The sequence below is a fragment of the Brachyhypopomus gauderio genome, chromosome 4, assembly GCF_052324685.1.
Source record: "Brachyhypopomus gauderio isolate BG-103 chromosome 4, BGAUD_0.2, whole genome shotgun sequence".
Lineage (NCBI taxonomy): Eukaryota > Metazoa > Chordata > Actinopteri > Gymnotiformes > Hypopomidae > Brachyhypopomus > Brachyhypopomus gauderio.
The window spans coordinates 23892113-23905706 of record NC_135214.1 but is presented as its reverse complement, the minus strand read 5'-3'; the positions used below and the strand labels follow the sequence as shown (position 1 = coordinate 23905706).

The following is a 13594-nucleotide window of genomic DNA, read 5'->3' as shown; positions in this document are numbered from 1 at the left end:
TCTAATCTCATTTTCCCCATCTCATTCTCTCCTCTAATCTCATATCTTATCTCCTTCTCCCATCTCATTCTCTCATCTCATTCCCTCATCTAATCTCATTCTCCCATCTAATTCTCTCATCTCATTCTTCCATTTCATTGTCTCATCCCATCTCATTCTCTCATCTCATCCCCACATTTCATCCTCTCATCTCATCTCATTCTCCCATCTTATCTCATTCTCTCATCTCATCTTCTCTCTGCTGAGGGTAAAGCTTGCAGTACTGGACTGTCTTCATAATTGGTTTTCTTGTTTGGATTGGGTAACAATTAACACAAACTAACTTAACAGGTTATGATTAAACAGAAACCTAAGTGATGGGAATCATCAGTGGACTCACCAACAGACTGTCCCTGCGTGTAGGAGTCGGTTCTGGTTCTGGAGCGCTTGGTTCCCTTCGTGTTAGCTAGAAGAAACATGAAAACATGAAGCAGGTTCACTGCTTTAATGGCAATTCAAGATGCCCACTAATAGTGAGTAGAGATATCTAAACTAAAATGCATCTCGCTGTACTAGCTACTACTATGTTTAGTTTGATCAACTGCATGCAAGTGCTTAAATAAAGATCTCATCAATTTTGCAGTTTCACCATTTTGTTACTAACCAGTGTTAAGTGTTTCTGACTGGTGTAGACCAGTATATATAGACTTATATGTCTTTTAATAGGAGTGGGTTGTGCAAAGATGTAGGCCATAGATTTTTAATCCACATTCATTACATTAGTTCAGTGTATAGATGCACCCATCTCATCTCATTCTCCCATCTCATCTCATTCTCTCATCTCATTCTCCCATCTCATCTCATTCTCTCATCTCATCTCATTCTCTCATCTCATTCTCCCATCTCATCTCATCATCTCATTCTCCCATCTCATTCTCCCATCTCATCTCATTCTCCCATCTCATTCTCCCATCTCATTCTCCCATCTCATTCTCTCATCTCATTCCACTCACTGTCCATGAGTCTCCAGTTGAGTAGGGGGTCGTAGACGAAGGCCTCCAGCACGGCCATGACGCTGTCCCGGTGCTCACGCAGCACCTCCATCACCGTGTGGCACGTGATGCGGTAGTTCCCGTCCAGCCCCGTCACCTGACGGAGGAACAGAGGAGAAATGAGGGGGGCCAATCTCAAAACCGCCCCTCCAAAACCCAAGGGAGGTAGAGGAGGTGTAGCACGAACGTATCTCTCACCTCCATGGCGTTAGTCAGCATTCGCGTCAGCCTGAATGGAATTTTCTCTGGGAATTTCTCCCTAGTCATGGCCACCTGAAACAGAAGTATTTCATATATATACATATAATTTATCCCCTCTACACACACACACACACACACATTCATGTGTTGTAAAACACGAGGAGCGTTCACCTCAAAGCAGTCCCCAAAGTCAATGTGAAGGATCTTTCCACTCAACCTGTCCAGCATCAGGTTAGAAGGGTGTCTGTGGGCATCAGACATGACAAAACATATTTAGCACGACACACTTTTTAATGTGCCGTTTCAATTAGATTCAAACTGCTTTAGCAAGCACAAAACATCACTGCTGAAAATCCTCACCTGTCTCCAAGTCCCAGGATGTAGCCAACCATGGACATGACAGCCAGTGAGCGAGTGTAGTTGGTTCTCCTGTCAAACCACACCTGCACATAGAGGAGGCTTTAGGAACGAAGTACAGACAGCAGTGAAATGACAGAATGATAATAGACTGAAACGGTTCTGTGACGTTATGGAAAATGCCAAGACAAATATGAGAGAGACAGAGAGACAGAGAGAGAGAGAGAGTGTGTGTGTGTGTGTGTGTGTGTGTGTGTGCATGATTGCGTGTGTGTGTGTGTGCATGTGTGTGTGTGTGTGTGTGTGTGTGTGTGAGGCATACCTCTGAGCTGGGACTCTTCAGCCACAGCAGTTTGGCCAGGTCGTCTCCTGCGGTGTTGTTCACTGCATGCTCAAACACCTCCACCTTCTCCATAAGCGTCAGGTGGTCGTAGTCTGGGGCCATCTGAAACCACACACACAGTACACACCGTTCCTGGCAGCGAACACGCGGACAAAAGATTCATCCGTCCCCACTGAACCAGACGAGCCCCGTGGAGCTGAAGGAGAAGGCATGGCTGTTCCTACTCTCAGCATGATGCGGTGCTCGATGTTCAGAAGTATCTTCTTCTTCTCACGGTAGTCTCGAATCAGGGCGTGCAGTGTGTCACAGTGGGGCACCCAGCCAATCAGGCCAGAGTTCGTAGACAGTGGGATGACGGCGTACCTCTGAATACTGCAGAAACCAACGCAAAACCACACGCGCACATTTCAAGTAACAAAATCAACACAGGAAAAACAACCAAATGTGATATAAAACGCCCAAAAGCGTTTGTTGTAAGGCCTCGCCTCAGGTTCTTGCGGAGAGAGGCCGGGTCGTTAGCCAGCAAGGTGTTGACCAACCCAAACAGCTGCATCACCCTCTCATCTTGACGTAGATCTTCGTGGCCCTTGAGCAGGAACATGAACTCATGCCCATTGCTGCCTGTAGGGGGCAGAAGAGAAACAGCTAAAATGTTAGCAAAACACATGCCCATCATTTTACTTATGTCATATGACATGACGTCACACGATCATAGTTCAACACTCCGGTTGAATCATGGGATAGGACAGTGTGCTGCAATCGCATACTTCAAAATGGCTCCTGATTCAGTAAGCGATCCAGGTACTTTTGGTTTATTGTTTAATGCATACTATGTATTCTGACATACTACCCTTTATCACATACTGCTTTGGCGTTCTGTATTAGAGGGAAGTATGGTATTTCAGACGAAGCCATAATCTTGCAGCCGACTGCTCCTACATTAAAGCAATGTGGTCTTACCATATGTACTGTATTACACATTAAAATGGGAGAGATTTCACTGAACAATGTATAAAAGACCTTAACCTTAAAGAGCACAGTGAGACTGCAAGACCTCTACATTAAATGCACTTACTGTTAACCCTCAACTCATACCAGCGACAGAAATTGACCTCTAGTTACGCAGCTTCTCACAACATCAGGAGGGACGGGCAGTTGAGGTTTAAAGGGCCTGGCGCTGATCTGAGTCCGATGTGGTGGTGTGAGAGAGCCTCTGAGCTGCTCCCAGGAGACGGTGCAGGACAACCAGGCCGTTCAGAGAGGCCGTTAAGCACTAAAGCAGGAGCGCAGCGCGGCTGGGCAGCGGGAGGTGAAGAGAGGGAGGTGTACAGATGGAGAAGTGCAGCACTTCATGAGAATTACAGACAGATATGTGAGCGGAGGTGAAACACTGCACTGGGGCCAGACTCTAGGCCTAAGAGTGTGAGTGTGAATGTGTGTGTGTGTTACGGGGCTTATAGCTGTTGCTATAGACATGGTTGCTGGGTGTTGAGAAGTGGATTTAAATGGGTTTATTAAACCAACATACAGGAAAAAAGTGTTATAATTTCAGGTGAGGTGTTTATGTTCTTTTAGTAATACATCAGCAACTTTCAAGATTCCACTGGGACTCTGTCAAGACTCTGTCTGGTGGAATTGTGTGCACAGAGCTTAACTTCACCCATGGGATGATATCTGTACCTGCCAGTGCTGTCAGGTCTTTAACAAGGTGTGCTTGTCATAACATCACACTGACATAAGATGTCATTATGGTTCAAATGTGTTCTTGGTCACATGGGTGATCAAACTTAGGTCACATAGGTTCAGACTGCTCTTTCATTCATCCTTCCTATGGTGTAGAGAGACTTCAAACGTAAAAAAAAAAAAAAGAATAAAAACTAATCGAAAATAAAAATCGATACAGATGTAATGACCTCGATTCGTTTTGAATGACTTAATTAAAGGAACGCTTCATTGCAAATCTCTGAGAGAACAAAGTAAAACAAAACAGGTATCAGACGGCAGAACGCCTCTATCAGACAGCAGGCCTCCGCCGTTACCTCGCTGCACACAGGGCTAAAGCTCAGCAGCCTGTGGATCTGCGGTGGTGAAGTATCACTGTACTCACCCATGATGGTGAGCTTGCGTGGTCTCTGTTTGGAGGTGATGACCTGCAGGGACGGGGCGATGGACTGGATGCGTATGATTGGCTGGTTGGGGTCGTACGTGCCGGGCACAGCCAGCTCCAGATCTCGGCACATCAGCAGCTTGGGGGAGACGTACTGGAGCTCCAGAGAGGTGAGCTGTGGTGAAACCCGCACGCACGCACAGAGATACAAAAGCAGACGTGTTATCTCAGGTTCTCGCTCTGTCTCTCTGTGTCTTTTGTCCCGGCAGTCTTCGGTGTTAGGAAGCTGTTTTCCTTGGCTGGGTCGGGTAATACAATAAAAGAAAACAGCAGGGAAAGGACTGAAAACGGCACCAGCTGAAATAATACCGCAGCTCTAGATCTGTTTCTAAGAGCAGTTTCTCCTTCTCATGGCAGAAAGGGGGGAGGGGGGGTGTCACGTTGGATATCATTTCACTGGGAAAACTATAATAAAGTTTTAGGCTCAGGAGTCCAAATGAGGCAAGTCAAAAAAAAAAAAAAAGAAGAGTCAAGATTAATAATCGTTATGAACAGAAAGCAGAATTTGTGCTGTGTTGAACTCTCTGACCTCTGTTGTGTGTTACATTTGTTATAATTTGTAATAAGGATAAAATAACAAGGACAACTTATCCAAAGTCAAAAAAAGAAAAAAGATACAAAAGCAGATAAACACCATCATAAACATCGTCATGGTCGCAGCACAGCAAATCAGTTTCAGTTTCTTTTCAATTTTTCGAATTCATGTAGAAACGCACCAATTAACTGCGCTGAACACACGACATTTGAGCGGAGGAGAAGCTGCCGAAGGTCCGGCGTGGGGACGGCTCACCTGCGGAAGCTGCTTGGCTATTCTGCGGAACACGTGGTAGTACAGATCCCAGGCCTGCGTCAGGTCCTTCACGTTACCCGAGCGCATGTACTTCCTGCACCAGTCCTGCGCCTCCATCAGGTCTCGCCCGTACGCCTGTTCGCAACAATCGCAGCCCTGGTTACTGCACAGCTTCAGAGTCTGGCATCATCTACGTCCCTGCACGTGTTGTTTTAAACCATGATCTACAAGTGTCTATACTAACTGCTTCTCAGTAGGCTTTATTAGTTGTTAGCCACATTATAATTCCTGTTCTACTGATCTACAGCCCATGGGTAAACCTGCACCGTTTGGGATGTTTCAATACCTGATTGAAGGACGTCTCCTTCAGGGTCTGAGGTCCTCTCTCCATCATCGCATGGAGGGGCTCCAGCACAGCAAACATGCCTTTGACGTTGCGTTCGCCAAAGTACAGGCGCGAGGCCTCCTCCAGACCTTCATGCCACATCTCGTGCCACAAGATGGCTACCCTGATCAGCTCCTCACTCACCTGTAGAAGAAGAAACCCGAAGAACGTCGGGCTGATATGTAGCTTTCTCAGCGTTGGACAACGTAGCTTCAGGGTCTTTAGTTCATAGAACTATAATAGAACTGAGCGCTAGCTTTAGCTGCTTTATGTTGTTACCAACAGCCTAGAACGGCTTCATTTCAGCCATCAATTAAGTATGACTCCATAAAGTCAGACCAAGTGGGTTATGATCATATTTCATTATAAGTTGGGTTACACTGGTCATCAAAATTCAGTGCTCTGATGAGCTCATTAAATTCTTTTAAATTTCCTTTCTAGCAGTGAAGGAATTAACCTCCCAACAAATCTCTCACACTCTGAATTGTAACCTGTTTAATTTAAATCCCAAGACTACGCCACACCCTCGGGGACCCTGGCAAGCGTCGATCTGGTACCATCAGGCGCGTGTGCGTTCACCACGGGCTGCGTGTGCGTACCATGATGGCCTGCTGCACCAGCGTGTTACAGTGCTCACACATGTTCTTCAGGATCTTGTTGGCAGCGTTGTGGCGGGCCGTGGTGGTGGACTTGGACGCCACGGTCAGCGGGTAGATCAAAGCCTGCAGAGGCACGGCCACAAATCCACGATTTATGGGGCTTATCCGTTACTTGAAACGTATTTTACGACGATAACAGTTACGTCCAAAAATAATGAAAGCTACACCAGCTATCCAATGGCCCATTAACTTAATTCGTTCCCTCTTAAATGCGGGCACAGATAAGAAACACAGAAAAGTAGATCCATTTTAAACAGAAAATGTCATTTTGAGTGTAAAGCTTCAATTCAGGCATGATATGGTTATGATATTTTGATATCCCTTTTTATAGATCTGTCAGTGCTGAATGAGGAAAAACATCTGAATTAATGAAAGCTTCACCAAGTCACCAGATTTGCAATGAATTATACTTTTGTGAGCTATGTATGCAGGGTCTGCTCCGGTAATACATATGATTCTTCCTCAAAATACCTGTGGGTGGTAGCGGCCGATGTCGGTCAGTAACTGGTGGATGAGACGTCCCACCAGAGCACGAGGGGTATCGATACGGGCGATCAGCTGGGGAATCACCTGATCAAACAGAAGGGACAGGTTCAGGACAGGTTCAGGACAGGATAGTGTGGGCGTGTGTGCGTGAGCGAGAGAGAGAGACTGGCCAAATGAAGGCTGCAGCCCCTACCTGTAACCAGGTGTCTATCTGGATAGTTTTGATTCCTTCTACAAGAGCTTCGTTCACTTCAGGCCAGTGGCCATAGTCAAACCACAGGGTCAGAACTCTGAAGGCAGAGAGGGGAGGACCAATGACACCAATGATCAACGACACGGTCAGCGGGACACTGTGGCCCAGGGGGTCGCAGCTCTGCGGCCCGACGTCCCTTGCACCAGCAGCACAGCTGTAGATGCTACTGGACACCCCTCGATTAACAGAATTTAGTCAGCTTTGGATTTAGCCATGCAGATGTCTATGCGCAACTTTCAAGTCCGCTCAAATGCTCAAACTACAGCGTAAGAGAAAACTAACACTACTATGAAAGTAAAACTACGTTATGTTCGAAAGATTTCAGTAGAGGGCTCCCTCTCCACAAAATCCACCCTGACGATAGCAGCAGGGGTGACTGATGTCTCACACACTGCTTCGTGCTGGTGCGTGTACGTGTGCTCACCGGAGTGTGTCCTGCAAGTTGTTTCCTCGGGACAGGGAGATGGAGCGGAAGAATCCCTGGACGGCAGGCACGGTGTAGAGCAGCAGAGTCTTGGACAGGTCCTACCAGACAGACAGGCAGCAATGCCATCAGACACTACACACGCATGCTGACAAACTCCTAGTATTCCCAGAATTCACTACACATTCCAGGTTGTGTCTGTTTCACTTGGCATCGCTGTGAAAATGCCCTTCGACCTGGTCTTCCCTTTGTTGTTGTTTATATTGGGTATTGACTCGTGATGATAGGCGTAAATATGCATAAATCCACAAGGTATATGCGACACTGACTGGTGGGTTTTGGTTGAACATTGTGTTTTCCTGAAAACCGAGCTTTCGGGGTTATTCAGCAAGCACCGGGCTACACAATGTTCTTTTGAAGCCGGCTGATGACAGAAACAAAGCCAGAGGCCTTAGCTAAGAACAGCCAGCTTTAAAGAACTGCCAGTTGTCTTCATTAAGGATCTACTCATGCTGACATGGTATGATCATTACAAGGTCAGATGTTAATTCCACAATCCAGGAAAAAATACACTTTAAGATCAAGTCATAATAATTATTTAAAGTCAGAAAATGACTAGCTTAGGACATTTTCCAAATAAGCCCAATAAAGTCCTTCTTTCTTTCCTACTGTTTAAGTTCGCTTCCATTCTATATGCCTCTGCCAAAATGGTCCTATATTTAATGAAATGTTAAACCCCCCACCCAAAAAGAAACAAAGGCAATGCTTGTGTCTAGTTAGCTCGAAGTCATTTGCACAGTGCCAACTCAGTTCTTAACTCACACGCAGTGTATTCAGGTAAATGGAAAGGACTTCCTGCATCAGGTTAAATAAACTGACTTATTTACACATCCACACTGAGTAGGGATCCACACCAGTGTAAACACTACAGATGAGTAAAACAAAAAGAACATGAGGAGAACGTGCACCCGTTACACACCGCATAAAAAGGAAGCAGATAAGGTAGTTAGCAAAGCAAAGAACATTCTGTGACCACACAACATGACTCGCTGTTTCAGAGTTAATGCCACAAGCATCCTAACAGTCTTGTTTGTGTTTTTGGGTGAGGAGAACATTGTTGTTTCCCCACAAGCCCTCGTTCGGGAGTTTTGGGCCTCACCTCGTTGACCTTCTTCTGGCCGGGTGAAGGCACGGGGCTGTGGTCGGTACTGTCCGCCTCACTGTCGCTGTTGCTGGCCTCGCTGGTGGCGCTGGCCCCGCTGGCGTGCCGGAGCTTCTTCTTCTCATCTCGGCCCTGGTTCTGGTGCTTGTAGTGGAGCACCGCCTCAAAGTTCATGACGGCCCAGGCGTGCCAAGCCTGGAAATGTCACATTAGCTCAAATTACCGATGACCACTAAGAAGTGGATTTGTGAAACACTGTTTTGGTTTATCTGGCCACAAAGCATGACTGAAAGAACAGACTTACAATGGAATATATTTACAACTTACTGAAATAATTCACTTATATCACAAAAGACCAACCCCACCAAGAATATACTAAATGTTTGCCTACGAGATCTCTCTACACCTTATGTACTGTTGTACAGATCCGTCTGGCCTGTACCTGTTTGAGCTGAAAAAGCCCAGCGGACTCTGTGTTCAGACTATGAAGCTACACCAAGTGACCAAGAAAACACGAGCTTCTTCTGACTCACTGTCTTGTTGTAATAGAACAGTGTGTTTGGAAACACAGGCTGGCCACCTGGTCTCAAAAACACAAGGTAACCAGGCTACATGCAGCCAAGGAAGGTTCCACTCATGTGGCATGTAGAGAAAGTCACTCGAGGATAAAGGTTCTGCTAAACATGAAGTCCAAAGTCTCGTTGAAGCTTTGCGGCTGAGGGCTCCCACCTTGTACCAGTTTCGGTCGTGCTCCGTGGAGTGACTGTAGTATTGAAGCACTTTAGGAATGGTGCTCTCGTTGATGCCCTGAAGACTTAGCTGCCATTCACCCAGCTTCAAGAAACATCTGCGCGGAGAGAAGAAAACAGATGAGGCAGAGGGCAGAGAATGCAGGACTAGTTAGAGGGCGCGAGGGGAAGGGAATACGGGACTAGTGAGAGGGCGCGAGGGGAAGGGAATACGGGACTAGTTAGAGGGCGCGAGTGGAAGGGAATACGGGACTAGTGAGAGGGCGCGAGGGGAAGGGAATACGGGACTAGTGAGAGGGCGCGAGGGGAAGGGAATACGGGACTAGTGAGAGGGCGCGAGGGGAAGGGAATACGGGACTAGTGAGAGGACGCGAGTGGAAGGGAATACGGGACTAGTGAGAGGGTGCGAGGGGAAGGGAATACGGGACTAGTGAGAGGGCGCGAGGGGAAGGGAATACGGGACTAGTGAGAGGGCGCGAGGGGAAGGGAATACGGGACTAGTGAGAAGGCGCGAGGGGAAGGGAATACGGGACTAGTGAGAGGGCGCGAGTGGAAGGGAATACGGGACTAGTGAGAGGGCGTGAGGGGAAGGGAATACGGGACTAGTGAGAGGGCGCGAGGGGAAGGGAATACGGGACTAGTTAGAGGGCGTGAGGGGAAGGGAATACGGGACTAGTGAGAGGGCGCGAGTGGAAGGGAATACGGGACTAGTGAGAGGGCGTGAGGGGAAGGGAATACGGGACTAGTGAGAGGACGCGAGTGGAAGGGAATACGGGACTAGTGAGAGGGCGTGAGGGGAAGGGAATACGGGACTAGTGAGAGGGCGCAAGGGGAAGGGAATACGGGACTAGTGAGAGGACGCGAGTGGAAGGGAATACGGGACTAGTGAGAGGGTGCGAGGGGAAGGGAATACGGGACTAGTGAGAGGGCGCGAGGGGAAGGGAATACGGGACTAGTGAGAGGACGCGAGTGGAAGGGAATACGGGACTAGTGAGAAGGCGCGAGTGGAAGGGAATACGGGACTAGTGAGAGGGTGCGAGTGGAAGGGAATACGGGACTAGTGAGAGGGCGCGAGGGGAAGGGAATAGGGGACTAGTGAGAGGGTGCGAGGGGAAGCGAATACGGGACTAGTGAGAGGGCGCGAGGGGAAGGGAATAGGGGACTAGTGAGAGGGCGCGAGGGGAAGGGAATACGGGACTAGTGAGAGGGCGCGAGTGGAAGGGAATACGGGACTAGTGAGAGGGCGCGAGGGGAAGGGAATACGGGACTAGTGAGAGGGCGTGAGGGGAAGGGAATACGGGACTAGTGAGAGGGCGCGAGGGGAAGGGAATACGGGACTAGTGAGAGGGCGCGAGGGGAAGGGAATACGGGACTAGTGAGAGGGCGCGAGGGGAAGGGAATACGGGACTAGTGAGAGGGCGCGAGGGGAAGGGAATACGGGACTAGTGAGAGGGCGCGAGGGGAAGGGAATACGGGACTAGTGAGAGGGCGCGAGGGGAAGGGAATACGGGACTAGTGAGAGGGCGCGAGGGGAAGGGAATACGGGACTAGTGAGAGGGTGCGAGGGGAAGGGAATACGGGACTAGTGAGAGGGTGCGAGGGGAAGGGAATACGGGACTAGTGAGAGGGCGCGAGGGGAAGGGAATACGGGACTAGTGAGAGGGCGGGAGGGGAAGGGAATACGGGACTAGTGAGAGGGCGCGAGGGGAAGGGAATACGGGACTAGTGAGAGGGCGCGAGGGGAAGGGAATACGGGACTAGTGAGAGGGCGCGAGGGGAAGCGAATACGGGACTAGTGAGAGGGCGCGAGGGGAAGGGAATACGGGACTAGTGAGAGGGCGCGAGGGGAAGGGAATACGGGACTAGTGAGAAGGCGCGAGTGGAAGGGAATACGGGACTAGTGAGAGGGTGCGAGTGGAAGGGAATACGGGACTAGTGAGAGGGCGCGAGGGGAAGGGAATAGGGGACTAGTGAGAGGGCGCGAGGGGAAGCGAATACGGGACTAGTGAGAGGGCGCGAGGGGAAGGGAATAGGGGACTAGTGAGAGGGCGCGAGGGGAAGGGAATACGGGACTAGTGAGAGGGCGTGAGGGGAAGGGAATACGGGACTAGTGAGAGGGCGCGAGGGGAAGGGAATACGGGACTAGTGAGAGGGCGCGAGGGGAAGGGAATACGGGACTAGTGAGAGGGCGCGAGTGGAAGGGAATACGGGACTAGTGAGAGGGTGCGAGGGGAAGGGAATACGGGACTAGTGAGAGGGTGCGAGGGGAAGGGAATACGGGACTAGTGAGAGGGCGAGAGGGGAAGGGAATACGGGACTAGTGAGAGGGCGTGAGGGGAAGGGAATACGGGACTAGTGAGAGGGCGCGAGGGGAAGGGAATACGGGACTAGTGAGAGGGCGCGAGGGGAAGGGAATACGGGACTAGTGAGAGGGCGCGAGGGGAAGGGAATACGGGACTAGTGAGAGGGCGCGAGTGGAAGGGAATACGGGACTAGTGAGAGGGTGCGAGGGGAAGGGAATACGGGACTAGTGAGAGGGCGCGAGGGGAAGGGAATACGGGACTAGTGAGAGGGCGAGAGGGGAAGGGAATACGGGACTAGTGAGAGGGTGCGAGGGGAAGGGAATACGGGACTAGTGAGAGGGTGCGAGTGGAAGGGAATACGGGACTAGTGAGAGGGCGCGAGGGGAAGGGAATAGGGGACTAGTGAGAGGGTGCGAGGGGAAGCGAATACGGGACTAGTGAGAGGGCGCGAGGGGAAGGGAATAGGGGACTAGTGAGAAGGCGCGAGTGGAAGGGAATACGGGACTAGTGAGAGGGTGCGAGTGGAAGGGAATACGGGACTAGTGAGAGGGCGCGAGGGGAAGGGAATAGGGGACTAGTGAGAGGGTGCGAGGGGAAGCGAATACGGGACTAGTGAGAGGGCGCGAGGGGAAGGGAATAGGGGACTAGTGAGAGGGCGCGAGGGGAAGGGAATACGGGATTAGTTAGAGGGTGCGAGTGGAAGGGAATACGGGACTAGTGAGAGGGCGCGAGGGGAAGGGAATACGGGACTAGTGAGAGGGCGTGAGGGGAAGGGAATACGGGACTAGTGAGAGGGCGCGAGGGGAAGGGAATACGGGACTAGTGAGAGGGCGCGAGGGGAAGGGAATACGGGACTAGTGAGAGGGCGCGAGTGGAAGGGAATACGGGACTAGTGAGAGGGTGCGAGGGGAAGGGAATACGGGACTAGTGAGAGGGCGAGAGGGGAAGGGAATACGGGACTAGTGAGAGGGTGCGAGGGGAAGGGAATACGGGACTAGTGAGAGGGCGGGAGGGGAAGGGAATACGGGACTAGTGAGAGGGCGCGAGGGGAAGGGAATACGGGACTAGTGAGAGGGCGCGAGGGGAAGCGAATACGGGACTAGTGAGAGGGCGCGAGGGGAAGGGAATACGGGACTAGTGAGAGGGCGCGAGGGGAAGGGAATACGGGACTAGTGAGAAGGCGCGAGTGGAAGGGAATACGGGACTAGTGAGAGGGTGCGAGTGGAAGGGAATAGGGGACTAGTGAGAGGGCGCGAGGGGAAGGGAATAGGGGACTAGTGAGAGGGTGCGAGGGGAAGCGAATACGGGACTAGTGAGAGGGCGCGAGGGGAAGGGAATAGGGGACTAGTGAGAGGGCGCGAGGGGAAGGGAATACGGGATTAGTTAGAGGGTGCGAGTGGAAGGGAATACGGGACTAGTGAGAGGGCGCGAGGGGAAGGGAATACGGGACTAGTGAGAGGGCGTGAGGGGAAGGGAATACGGGACTAGTGAGAGGGCGCGAGGGGAAGGGAATACGGGACTAGTGAGAGGGCGCGAGGGGAAGGGAATACGGGACTAGTGAGAGGGCGCGAGTGGAAGGGAATACGGGACTAGTGAGAGGGTGCGAGGGGAAGGGAATACGGGACTAGTGAGAGGGTGCGAGGGGAAGGGAATACGGGACTAGTGAGAGGGCGCGAGGGGAAGGGAATACGGGACTAGTGAGAGGGCGCGAGGGGAAGGGAATACGGGACTAGTGAGAGGGCGGGAGGGGAAGGGAATACGGGACTAGTGAGAGGGCGCGAGGGGAAGGGAATACGGGACTAGTGAGAGGGCGCGAGGGGAAGCGAATACGGGACTAGTGAGAGGGCGCGAGGGGAAGGGAATAGGGGACTAGTGAGAGGGCGCGAGGGGAAGGGAATACGGGATTAGTTAGAGGGTGCGAGTGGAAGGGAATACGGGACTAGTGAGAGGGCGCGAGGGGAAGGGAATACGGGACTAGTGAGAGGGCGCGAGGGGAAGGGAATACGGGACTAGTTAGAGGGCGCGAGGGGAAGGGAATGCGGGACTAGTGAGGGGAGGGTTGAGAGAGCATGAGTGGAAAGCGTCTCCAGTGTTCCCAATTTTGCCTCACTTGGGAAGAATCATAAAGGGTGGGTTTTTTACACAGACACCTTCACTACTTGAGACAATCCAAGAACCGCAGTGCAGCAGAAGTTATGGTTTTTCTGACTTTCTGCCTTCTGGCATCCTCAGTTCTTGTTAAAATGTCCATATTGTACTTGCAAGTCTGCATTTGTGACCACAA

The 13594-nt window shown here is 50.8% G+C and overlaps 1 protein-coding gene across 1 annotated transcript in view; it reads right to left on the bottom strand.

Annotated features, from left to right (window-relative positions):
• mtor (mechanistic target of rapamycin kinase) overlaps positions 1–13594 on the bottom strand; it is an 83259-nt gene that overhangs the window by 1686 nt on the left and 67979 nt on the right. The window contains 17 exon segments of the mRNA XM_077003182.1: positions 380–445; positions 993–1128; positions 1230–1304; positions 1404–1476; positions 1593–1675; positions 1912–2034; positions 2157–2304; positions 2418–2553; positions 4040–4214; positions 4890–5024; positions 5236–5418; positions 5874–5996; positions 6405–6503; positions 6613–6709; positions 7097–7197; positions 8256–8453; positions 8988–9105. Of these exon segments, the coding sequence (XP_076859297.1) occupies positions 380–445; positions 993–1128; positions 1230–1304; positions 1404–1476; positions 1593–1675; positions 1912–2034; positions 2157–2304; positions 2418–2553; positions 4040–4214; positions 4890–5024; positions 5236–5418; positions 5874–5996; positions 6405–6503; positions 6613–6709; positions 7097–7197; positions 8256–8453; positions 8988–9105 (2069 nt within the window).